The following is a 12,954-nucleotide window of genomic DNA, read 5'->3' on the forward strand; positions in this document are numbered from 1 at the left end:
GAAAGATGAGAGACATGAGACTGAACAATGCAGAAGAGCTGAAGGCCGCTATTGAAGCATCCTGGTCTTCCATAACACCTCAGCAGTGCCACCGGCTGATAGCTTCCATGCCACGCCGCATTGAGGCAGTAATTGCTGCAAAAGGGGTCAAAACCAAGTACAGAGTACATATGCATGCTTATACTTTTCAGAGGTCCGATATTGTTCTGTGTACAATCCTTGTTTTATTGATTGCATGTAATATTCTAATTTTCTGAGATTGTGGATTTGGGGTTTTCATGAGCTGTAAGCCATAATCATCACAATTATGACAAATCACGGTTTGAACTATCTTGCTTTGCATGTAATGAGTCTATCTCATATATTAGTTTCACCTTTTAAGTTGCATTACTGAAATAAATGAACTTTTGCACCATATTCTAATTTTTCGAGTTTCACCTGTATATACACACACACACACACACAAAACCTCACATATATAGAAAATAAAAGCAATCAATGTGTTGATGATGAAGCAGACAGAAAGGAAAACTCACCTCCTTGGTCGGAGTAAGAAGTCTTTGAATGTGTACGGCCTCTCCATTGTGGGATCTTCCGTCTGTGAACAGAGAAAGTTAATTTTTAACATCATCTTTCTCTCTAGGGATTTAAACTTTGACAAGGTGTATGTATTGTTCTCAGAGGAAGTATATTATTTTACAGGCTTTGCTATCAAGGAACTTGATCTGCCTGTAGACATTACAACAGGCTTAATGGCTCAGGAAAAGGCCGCCCTGCTCGCTGCCCTCTGACCATAGCTGTAGACGGGGAAATCTCAGACACAATGACTGGCAGGGCTCAACCCGGACTGCCGTTAGCACCCTCATGATGCAAGACTTCCCGGGTGCAAAGAAAGGCCATTCAGCCGATTGCATAAAGATTTTAAAGCAAGTTGGAAATTCCTGCGTTCCACGTCTAAAAATTGGGGTTGCCTATTATAGCCCATTATGGTAGCTTTAAACAGAACACTCTTTTAGGCTAGGTTCAAACCTATGCAGGTTGTGTTTGAGTCGTTTCTGCATTGCGTTTTGCATTTGTGTTTTTTATCGCGTTTTGCTTTTTTTTTTTTTCTTGTTGCTAGGCAGATTTAAAACGTAAAATACATCAAAAACGCAATACATGCTTTTCTGCAGCCTTTCCATTGAGGTCTACTGATCCAAAAATGCAACTTTTTGTGTTAAAAAAAAGTCCCCACAAAATGCACTGGGTAAAGACACACAGGTGTGAACATGTCCCATAGGAAATCGTGTTAAATGGACTGTACTGCTGCAGAAAATGCTTATCTGTGAACCTAGGGTGACTGTGACGGGTGTCAGACAGAAGAAGGATTGAGGAGATTATGGCTACCCTACCACCGCCATATGAAAAAAAAACCTGCCACATTTATCATGTAATAAAAAAACTATTGCTCCACTGTGTGCTATACAGTCTGCTCAACACTCGTTGATGTGAAATATCGGCCTGCGGTACAGACGGCATCCAATATGGATTGACTTGTGGCAATGCTCCTATCGATCTCAGGGTGTACACTTTGAAAAAACCGCATCGGTCTTACTTTCCTTTTCTTTTTTCACTAAAAAAGTTACAAAGATATTACTGATATTTCTCAAACACCACCCAGAACATATATCCATAAAATATAATTATAGAGATGATCATTGGTACAATGTGATTTATATATAGTATATATGAGGTGTGACAATTTAATTTCCAGAATGGAATATAAAAAAAAGTTTGCACAGGAGCATTGTCGTGGAGGAGAATCCACTTGTCAGGCTACAGTTCCAGTCAGGGGCGGACTGACAACTCATGGGGCCCCCGGGCAATAGGGGATCATGGGGACCCTGTGTCCTTGCCCAAACTCAAAAAAGCCTATGAAAAGGGGCATCTCATGGGGTCCCCCTACTGACCCCGGGCCCTCGGGCAGTGCCGAGTTTCCAAATGGTCAATCCGCCCCTGGTTCCGGTCTTTTGCTCTGAACAGATTCCTGTAACCTTTTCAGAGTTTCCAAGTAACAATGTTGGTTGACCGTTGTATGCTATGAACTCATACTGAACTATCCCCTTGTTATCAAAAAAACACATCAACATGCATATACGAGGGCCTGCACTCTGTCCACACTTGCATCCATGCTTTGTAGTTGTGGCTGCCCGCTTCTTCTGTCATCATGGACATCTTCCCACCCCTCCTTAACCCCTTGATGCCGAGCGCACGCAGATATGCGGCTTCTTGGCATCTGGGCCGTAATGTCGAGTGGCCGCATATTTGCGTGCAATTAGAAAATACATATGTGCTGAGAGTGCGCACCCTGCGTGCTCCCAGCACATATGTCCGTGACTCACGGAAAGGTCCCGATCTCCCCTTTTGATCGAGACCTTTTATGATCATGTGACCGCTGTGACGGTGAATCACGGAAGTCACATGACCCTAAAACCCTGCCCCGCCTTCCGGCTTCACAAACTCTTAAAAGGGTGGGAGGCGCCGGCGCGAAGAGGTTAAAGTATAATCACAAATCTCTCAATCAACCCGGACTATTTGTAATCCTTAGTAAATGGATAGGAAAGTATATCATATGTACTTATTTTTAACTTTTTTTTTTTTTACATTTCTTCAGTTACTTCCTGGTTCCCATGCCTAGGCAAATGATGTCATACATCCCAGCAGTCTTCAGAAGGGGAAGGAGGGTTCTCAGTTCAGCCAATACATGAGCTAAGAGCAGATAGATTCTAGTAAGTAAATGCTACATGAATCATCTGCCCTTACTCAAGATGGCCACTACCAGAAATAGCAGGGGGTGTTTTTCAAAATGATTTCTCAGGAAAATAAAGCATGGAGATACGGATGGATGGGTGAATTTGCTTTGAACAGTAACAATGAATTAAAAATGGGCATCATAGTGGCTAAATGGTTAGCACTTCTGCCTGGCAGTACTAGGGTCATCGGTTCGAATCCCAACCATGGCACAACCTGCCTGGAGTTTGCATGATCTCCCTGTGCCTAAGCAGGTTTCCTCCGGGTACTCCGGTTTCCTTCCACACTCCAAAGACATGCTTGTAGGTTAATTGGCTCCTGTCTAAATTGGCCCTATATATGAATGTGGGTTAGGGACCTTAGATTATTATGCCCCTTGAGGGTTAGGGACTGATAATGTCCAATATATATGTAAAGCGCTGCACAAATTGATGGCGCTATATAAGTACCTGAAATAAAAAATAAAATAGCATTTTTGCTTTGTGGTGCTCAGATGCAGTGCAGTTCCACTTTAAACCACCTATGCCATACAAAAACATTTGTTTTCTTCATGGAATGTTCACCATAGGCCTGTTGTAATAGAGCTAAATTTCACTCACATTTTTGCCAATTTTCACACAAATTTTGATGTTAATCCACTGCTCCTGATTCCTATCACTCATTTTCTACCAACAGCGCAATGCACACCCATGCTATTTCTTCTACTACTCTATAAAAATTGCATCAACTGGCCTGCAACCCAGGAAAGTGCGAGTTAGAAGATGTCAGAACACACTCGAGTCTCAATGGCTGTGTGACCCACCACCGTAGTGCTACACTATTGGCAATCTGGGAACTAAAATGTCACACTTTGTACACTCATCAGCTAGAACATTATAACTAGGGATGCACAGAAATTTTGGTCACCGAAAAACATGTCGGACGAAAATAGCTCTATCAGCATTTTCCGATAGGAAAAGTTTAGCCAATACAGGTGCCGATGCAGGGGACTGTGTGTACTGCAGATGTGGGGGGGGTTTGGGCGGTGGAGAAAGGAAAGAGAGGAACAGTGTATACAGTGACTGGCTGTTACTATATTTCAGTGCTGGTTTTTAAATTTAATTACCGGCTTTTTTTTGTCTTCACTATAGCTCACAGAATTAGCTGTCACTTTCCGCCCAGCTAAAAGAAAGAAAGTTTCCTTTTAGTTTATTTCCCCGAGTTAAAAGAAACAATGTTTCCTTTTATTTTGTTTCCCGAGATAAAAGAAACAGTTTCCTTTAGCTCCAGTGAAAGTGACAGCTAATTCTGTGAGCTATAGTGAAGAAAAAAAAAAGCTGGCAATTGCATTTAAAAATCAGCACCGACATATAGTGACAGACAGCGAGGGAGCCTCTCTGTATACACTGCTCTCCTCACTGTATACACTGCCCCTCGCCCCACCCCCTCCACTGCTCCTCTCCCCATCCTCTCCCCCTACAAAGAGGACCTGTTACTCATATGCTATCACATAGGGGACTATTGGTCCCCTATATGACAGCAATAAAATCATAAGTTAAAAAAAAAATTAAAATATACATGAAAGTGGAAAAAAAAATTGGAGCCTCCCCACCCCCCACATACGCAGACATTTTGGTTTTCGGCCACATGCATTCGGTATCGGTTTTCGGTACCGGTTTCGGCACCAGAATTTTCATTTTGGTGCACCACTAATTATAACCACCCACCTAACATTTAGTAGGTCCCCCTTTTGCAGCCAAAAAAAACACTGACCTGTCAAGACATGGACTCCACTAGACTAGACCTCTGATGGTATGCTGTGGTATCTGGCACCAAGCTACCAGAAGCAGATCCTTTAAGTCCTGTAAGTAGCGAGGTGGGGCCTCCTTGGATCAAACTTGTTTTTTCAGCACATCCCACGTATGCTCGATGGAGATATGGAGAATTTGGAGGCCAGCACCTCAAAGACACCTTCTCCCACCGCTCCATGGTCCAGTTCTAATGCTTACATGCCCATTGTAGGCACTTTTGGCTGTGGACATGGATCAGAATGGGCACCTTGACAGGTTTGCGGCTACGCAGCCCTATACACCTGACACCTGTTAGAACCAGAATTCACTTATTCAGCAAGCCTTCAGCTTTTCTATTGGATTGGGCTACACGGGCCAGCCTTCGCTCCTCGTGTGCATCAATAAGCCTTGGCTGCCTGTTGCCAGTTTTCCTTCCTTGGACCAATTTTGGTCGGTCTTGACCACTGCAGACCGGGAACATCCCACAAGAGCTGCAGTTTTGGATTTGCTTTGACCCACTGGTCTATCCATTACAATCTGGCCCTTGTCAAAGTCGCTCAAATCCTTACCCTTGCCCATTTTTTCTGTTTTCAACACATCAACTTCAGGGCAACATGCTCAACCTACTGTCTAATATTTTGCACTCACTTTCATGTGCCACTGTAGTGAGATCAATGTTATTCACTTTACTTGTCAGTGGTTAAGTTATGGCTGGTCGGTGTATGGTTTTCACACATGAGATTGTTCAGGGGTTTTAGCACATGGTTTTTCTAAGCGTATCTAAACCCCAACATTTTATATAATGCAAGTCCTTAGATGTGGTGGCTACTTTAGTTTTCAGTTTTAAGGATTTTTTCCTTTATTTTCATCTGGTGATCCTATCAGTGACACACTTCCTGTCTTAGGGTGGCACCTCTATATATGAAGGAGCAACGTAGATGCTCTTGGACAGCAGCATTGTCTGGACTGGGCAGTGGTAGATGGATTATACATTAGGCTCTGTTCACACTTGTGCAACTTTGGAGTCCTATGATTTCAAGTGCAACTTTGATGTGATGTTACACTTTCCAGCACTCAAGTTGCATCAAAGTAGTGCAGGAACCTTTTCAAAGTTGCATACTTTTCAACAGGTGCCACTGAAAGCAATGGGCTATGACTTGTCATGTGACGTTGTGTGTCCAAAGTCGCATGGCAAGTCACACAAGTGTGGATGGCGCCTGAGACTAACAAATTCAAGCCAAACCCCAGCTAACACTTTTTAAAGCGGAACAAAAGTCCAAGGTTACTTACCTCTCCTTCAACAGTTCAACATCCCTCACCAGTGCCAGCATCCTCTACCCAGCTTCTTCTGGGTGCCAGGCTGTGCCAGTCTTCATTGGCCAGAGCAGCCGAACACTGTGAGCAGGCTAATTATTGCAGAAGAGATATTGCATGTCCCCTCTACAATATAGAACCTGTCTGCTCACAAATTTTTAAAGCAGGACACTAGTTCGGTTGAAGCAGTTACAGCAACAGCCTTTTTTTTTTTTTTTTGAGATAAAGGTTTTACATAAATGAATAAAAGCTGATCATTGTAAGCTCCCGTCATTGGTAAATGGTCTCAACCCTCTAACTGCCACTTTTACTGGATATATTGGTCTGTCAAAGGTAGTTGAAAAGTACCAGACTTATGCAGGCCATAGACGATCTGAAAATTGAACAAAAATTCATGTCGATAGTCAAATTCTTAATTTGTCGTATCATTTGTTCCAGCTGCGACATGTGATTTTTGTGCTGAAATCGTAAGTGCCATTTAAAAAAACAAAAGACAAAACCAATAGTAAAAAAAACAACAACTTTTTTTTAAATTTAGCTGTATATTTCTTGCTAGTACCATAACCTACCACCAAAGAGAAACCCAAAATAATTTCTCCTGCTCCTGACAATCACAACTGCATGTGTGTATGTTAGTTGTTGATTGTACCCGTAGTACAGCTCAGAAACCATAGTGCGCAGTTTGCTTCTTTTTATATATATATATATTTATATTCTGACACTGATATTAATTTAGAAATTAAAAAAAAGCCTGACACTCCCCCAAGAAAAAAAAAAACCTGACCTTGACCAAATTACTAACCCTGGCACAGACCTAGATCAAACCTTGATCTAGGTATTTTTGTTTATTTTTTTAATTATTTTTATTTATTTTTTACATACACTTTTTTTTCTCTCTCTGAAAGGACAGAGAGAGATACAATGTATCTCTCTCCTCCATTCACAGAGAGAAAACAAGGGGGGCAGGCTTCACAGTGACTGACCAGAGGCTATCACAGAGATCAGGTGACCCAGAATTAGGAGTTCAGGGTCCCAATCGTTAGGACAGGACCCAGGGCTCTCAGCGACACCCTGGTCTTTGTGCTGGGAGCGCGCTGTGTGAAAGACAGGTGCGCACATGAGTGGCCCCATGGAAAAAAGCCCAGTTCTGTGAGGCCACTAGTTTGCGCAGTCGGTGTCAAAATCTGGTCCCCCTGCAGGTTTAAGTCATAATGTACTAATCTGCACTGCATACTAGCACATTATAACAGATTTACCTGCACACAGAGCCTTCCTGCGCAGTGCTGTCACGGCTGCCTGGCACTTACATCCTCACCTGGTCTTCCTTTCAGGTTCGCGGGCTCCAGTTGTATGAATGCCCGGGGGGCCACGATGACATTACTCCCTCGCATGCCTGAAGTAGCTCCGGGTGTGCTGTCCCTTCACAGTGATTGCGCCGGTGATGGCACCGGGTGCATCCTGTGCTCATATCTCCTAAATGGTGCAAGCTTGGGCGACATTCACTGTACCTACAGGTAAGCCTTATTATAGGATAACCTGTAGGTACAAATTAAAAAGTGGACCTTACTTCCACTTTAAAAACTTTTGTCTTAAAATCTCTTTCCTGGCCTGCTAACAATTTTTTCCTATTTATAGGCTCTTACCAAGAGTAAAATCTGGGTGGTGGGCAGAAGAAACTCCCATGTTTGCAGGTTAAGTCATTCATGACTGACAAAAGGCTGAAGATAGAAGACTTCGGACCTGAAAGAAGATGGCAGCATCTGACAAGGGGAGGCTTAAACATACCTCCCAACTTTTTGAGATGGGAATGAGGGACACCTATTAGCACAAGTATGTAGGCATGGGACATCCCCCTGCCACGCCCCCTTAAATGAGAATTATACACACACACAAAAAGATTAGTTAAACCCAAAAGTGCTTTTTTTTAACCACTACAATTCCTTTATTATGGCTTTTGAAATTTACTAATGCAACAATTAAGAAATTGAATGAAAGGTTTTGCACTGAGAAACATTTTTTGAAAGATAAAAAGTTCATTTTATATACAACTATATGGATCAGACCAAAATGAGGGACAAATCAGGAGGAAAGAGAGACAGAGGGGCTTTGTTCCAAATCAGGGACAGTCCCTCGAAATCAGGGACAGTCCCTCAAAATCAGGGACAGTCCCTCAAAATCAGGGACAGTCCCTCAAAATCAGGGACAGTCCCTCAAAATCAGGGACAGTCCCTCAAAATCAGGGACAGTCCCTCAAAATCAGGGACAGTCCTTTAAAATTAGGGGCAGTCCCTCAAAATCAGGCACAGTTGGGAGCTATCCATGAACACTCCATTGTTGGAGAAAGGCAAACTAGTTCTTGTCATAAAGTGTAAGTAAGCCATGGTGTGCATAACTCTGGGGGCCCGAAATAACTACATTTCTGCTTTAAAGTCCATGCTGGGATTAGGAGGCCACTTACTGGTAGGTGGTTTAGAGGTACATCAACTTGACCTAAGAAGTCATCTCTAGTCTGCAAGAAAAAAAAAGAGAACACGAGAGTTTAATAATACGTAGCTTACACATGAAATATTGTTGCAAAGTAATTTATCATTTTTGGGTAGATGTCGGAGTAGACGTCATGAGTTCAAAGAGGTGGAACAGTGGAAAAACCAATGCCCGTTTCAATAAAAAGTTCACTGTATATTACTCTTATATAAATAACTTGATTAACTGTAAAAAATTCTCAACTGCCTAAAACCCATTCACTTCTACACAAGCTGACAGTAACCTTTAATCAAAGCTTCACATGGTGACAAAGCAAACGGAGGATTGTAATGGATATGCTATATTTAAGGCAAATTAATTGGAAGCGCAGAATATGTGCAGCTAGACTCAGCGGGCTAACGGACCTTTCATGGAAATCTCAGGGTTTGTATGAGGACTACTGCATGGAAATTGAACACTGGATGGAAGAGACAAGAACAGAATTAAAAGTACACTATTTTTTCATTTTGAGACAGATATAAGTGATCTGGGATCATGGGCAGACTGACAACTCATGGGGCCAATGGGCAATAGGGGATCATGGGGCCCCTGTGTCCTTGCCCAAACTCAAAAAAGCCTATGAAAAAGGTACCAGGGGCATCTCATGGGGCCCCCTACTGACCCTGGGCCCTGGAGCAGTGCCCGAGTTTCACATTAAGATGTGTTAATGTTTTGGGTTGTCACCAGAACAGGAATAGAGGGGAAATCGTCTAATGGGAACACTAGTTCTGGAGACAACCAAGGATTCCCTTAGAAGGAATTTTCTATCATTTCCATAATTCTCCTCAATGGGACTTAGATGGCAAAAACCAAAACAAAACTTAAAGGGGGTATACCCTCCCTTACTCTATCCAAAATGAAAAAAATCATTGTCTTTAGCTCTACTTCAATCTGAGAATTCTGTAATAACCACTTGCTGACCCACCACAGTAAATCAGGTCATCTCGTACAGGCACAATCACATACCAGTACATTGCAGCTTTTATGTGCGCATGGACACAAAAGTCTGTGCTGTCATTTTCTGCAGCACAAGCTGATCAGTGGGTCCGAGCCAATGATTTATGGCTGAGATCCCTTGATTGGATCAGCGAATAACAGAAGAGAGCTCTGTGTTGGTAAACAACACAGAGCTCTCTTCGGACAATAGTGATGTGCCATTTTTTTTCTCCCTGTAAAAACCGGCACATTGCTTAGTAAAACAGCACACATACTAAACATTGTTAGGTACACATTTAACCCCTTGATAGCCTAGATGTTAACCCCTTCACATTCAGAGTCATTAGTACAGTGACTGTGTATATTTTTCGCACTGATCACTGTATTAGTGCCACTGGTGATGTCAGTATCAGTTAATCAGATCTCACAAAGTGTCAGTTATTATACAGGATTTATATAGTGCCAACAGTTTGCGCAGCGCTTTACAATATAAGGGAGACAGTACAATTACAATACATTTCAGTACAGAAGGAATAGAAGGGCCTGGCTCATGGAGCTTACAATCTAAAGGAAGGGGGAGGTGATACAAAAGGTGTTAGCTGTGGGGGATGATCTGGTGGAGGTGATACAGTTCTTAGGTGGAGGTGGGGTAGGCTTCCTTGAATAAGTAGGTTTTCAAAGATCGCCTAAAGGCCGACAGGGTGGGGGCTGACCGGACATACTGTGGCAGGGAGTTCCAGAGGATGGGAGAGGCTTTGGAGAAGTCCTGAAGGTGAGCATGGGAGGAGGTGATGAGGGAGCTAGAGAGGAAGATATCTTGGGAGGAGTGGAGTGGGTGATTTGGACGATATCTGCGGATGAGGTCGGTGATGTAGCTAGGGGCAGTGTTGTGGATGGCCTTGTAAGCTGTGGTTAGTATTTTGAATTTTATACCTTGGGTTAGTGGCAGGGGCGGACTGAAAACTCATGGGGCCCCCGGGCAATAGGGGATCATGGGGCCCCTGTGTCCTTGCCCAAACTCAAAAAAGCCTATGAAAAAAGGTACCAGGGGCATCTCATGGGGCCCCCTACTGACCCCGGGCAGTGCCCGAGTTTGCAATTGGTCAGTCCGCCCCTGATTAGTGGAAGCCAGTGGAGGGACTGGCAGAGAGGGGCAGCAGTCACTGATCGGTTGGTAAGGTGTATGAGTCTAGTAGCAGCATTCATAATAGACTGAAGGGGGGATAGCCTGTGTAACGGTAGGCCAGTGAGGAGGGAGTTGCAGTAATCGAGGCAGGATAAAATTAAGGCATTGATAAGTTGTTTTGTGGTGTCATTAGTCAGGAAGGGGCGGATTTTGGAAATGTTCCAGAGGTTAAGGCGGCATGATTTAGCCAGTGAGTGGATGTGGGGCCCAAAGGAGAGGTCAGAGTCTAAGATAACACCTAGCACCCTGGCATGAGGGGAAGGACCGATGGTTGTGCTGTTGATCTTAATGGTAATGTAATGAGTGGGGGATAAGGGGGCAGGAAATATTACAGCTCAGTTTTGGAAAGATTGAGTTTAAGGTAGTGATGTGACATCCATGCTGATATGTTGCTTAGTAGATTTGTGATACGTGAGGAGATTGAGGGGGTGAGCTGGGGAGTGGTGAGATAGATCTGGGTGTCATCAGCATAGAGGTGGTATTGGACGCCATGGGAGGTTATCAGTTGGCCCAGGGAGGAGGTAGAGTTAGTGTCAGATTTCCCACCATACTATTGCAGTCCTATTATAAGTCACTGCTCACCACCTTTACCAGTATAAAAATAAACATTTCAACATATATACCATAGTTTGTAGACATTATAACTTTCACACAAACCAATCGATATACACTTATTGTGACTTTGTTTTGACATGCAGCAGAAAACATTTTGGTCAAAATTTATGAGGAAATTTGATATTTTTAAAATGATTTTATTGGATGTGTTTTATAGCAGAATGTAGAAAATATTGGTGTTTTTTTTTTTCAAAATGTTTGGTCTTTTTTTTCGTTTATATAATATAAAATAATAAACCCAGTGGTGATCAAATACCACCAAAAGATAGCTCTATTTATTTGAAAAAAATTATATAAATTTCAATTGGGCATGGTGTTGCATGACCACACTATTACCAATTAACCACTTGCCGCCCAGCCACTGCATATAAACGGCGGCAGGGCGGCACTCGTAGGCAAAAGCACGTTTTAAAACGGCTGCCTTCAAAACAGGTAGGCGGCGCGCACGAGGCGCGCGCCCGCCCTACCTGTCCCGCGGGTGTCAGTCGCCGGGTCACGGCCGGTTTTTACCGGCCGTTTTCCCACGATTGACGGTGATCACTGACACAGAGCAGGGCTGCATTGTTTACACACAGCCCTGTTCTGTGTCAGTTCTCTGACAGCTTGTGAGAAGCTGCAGAGTTTCCCTCCCTCGATCATTTTTTTTAGCAAAGACATGTCGCAGAATGCATTTTGGAAGAAATTTATGACTAAATTTGATTTTTGCATTTTTTTTTTTACTGGACATGTTTTATAGCAAAAAGTCCAAAATATTGTTTTTTTTTCCTCAAAATTGTCAGCCTTTTTTTTTTATAGCGCAAAAAATAAATACCGCACAGGCGATCAAATACCACCGAAAGAAAGCTCAATTTGTGGGGGAAAAAGGATGTAAATTTCATTTATGTACCGTATTGCATGACCGCGCAATTGTCCGTTAAACTAGCGCAGCGCTGTATAGCAGAAAAAATTGCAGTAGTTATACCATAGTTATACCATAGTTTGTAGACGCTATAACTTCCACACAAAGCAATCAATATACACTTATTGGGATTTTTTTTACCAAAAACATGGAGCAGAATACATTTTGGCCTAAATTTATAACCAACTTTAAGTTTACTATATATTTTTTTATAGCTGAAAGTAAAAAATATTGTTTTTCTTCAAAATTTTTGGCCTTTTTTTGTTTATAGCGTGAAAAATAAAAAGCGCACAGGTGATCAAATTACACCGAAAGAAAGCTCTATTTGTGTGAAAAAAAGGACGTAAATTTCGTTTGGGTGCAGCATTGCATGACCGCGCAATTATCAGTTGAATTAGTGCAGCGCCAAGTAGCAAAAAGAGGCCTGGTCATTAAGGGGGTAAATCCTCAGGAGCTCAAGTGGTTAAAACAGTGCAGTGCTAAAGAGCAAAAAATGGTCTGGTCATAAAGGGGGTAAAACTTTGCAGAGCTCAAGTGGATATGTATGTAAAGCGCTGCGTAAATTGACGGCGCTATATAAGTACCTGATAAAAATAAAAAACAGGAAAAATAACATTTTATGTACCGTAATGATATATAAAATGCTCCAAATGAATTGTGAAAAAGGTACAGCGATTTCCTCTAAATTATAGCACAGAACATTTCAGATATTCCCTGCCATTCTAATTGCTGAAACGTTCCTAACCCTACTCCGGCAGAGCGCACAGTCGCCGTACGCACCAGCTAGTGAACAGCTATTTAACTGCACCCCCATTAGTGCATGGAACACGGCACATAATGTATACAATCATGCACACACCCTGATCGCTACTTTGTGCTGTCATTTGCATGGGAACATCAGTAGGAGATAAAATTATAAGTTT

The 12,954-nt window shown here is 42.5% G+C and overlaps 1 protein-coding gene across 12 annotated transcripts in view; it reads right to left on the reverse strand.

Moving 5' to 3' along the window:
• Positions 1-12,954, reverse strand: part of NEDD4L (NEDD4 like E3 ubiquitin protein ligase) — a 635,056-nt gene that overhangs the window by 113,190 nt on the left and 508,912 nt on the right. For all 12 annotated transcript variants that reach the window (XM_089683436.1, XM_089683437.1, XM_089683438.1 and 9 more), the window contains 2 exons: positions 8,332-8,382; positions 537-598 (listed from right to left, as the gene is read on the reverse strand). In XM_089683436.1, the coding sequence (XP_089539562.1) occupies positions 537-598; positions 8,332-8,382 (113 nt within the window). The remainder of the gene's footprint in view (positions 1-536; positions 599-8,331; positions 8,383-12,954) is intronic.

This window comes from Staurois parvus, unplaced genomic scaffold (assembly GCF_062004578.1).
Source record: "Staurois parvus isolate SC_StPar_1 unplaced genomic scaffold, SC_StPar_1.0 ptg000310l, whole genome shotgun sequence".
NCBI classification, from domain to species: Eukaryota; Metazoa; Chordata; class Amphibia; order Anura; family Ranidae; genus Staurois; species Staurois parvus.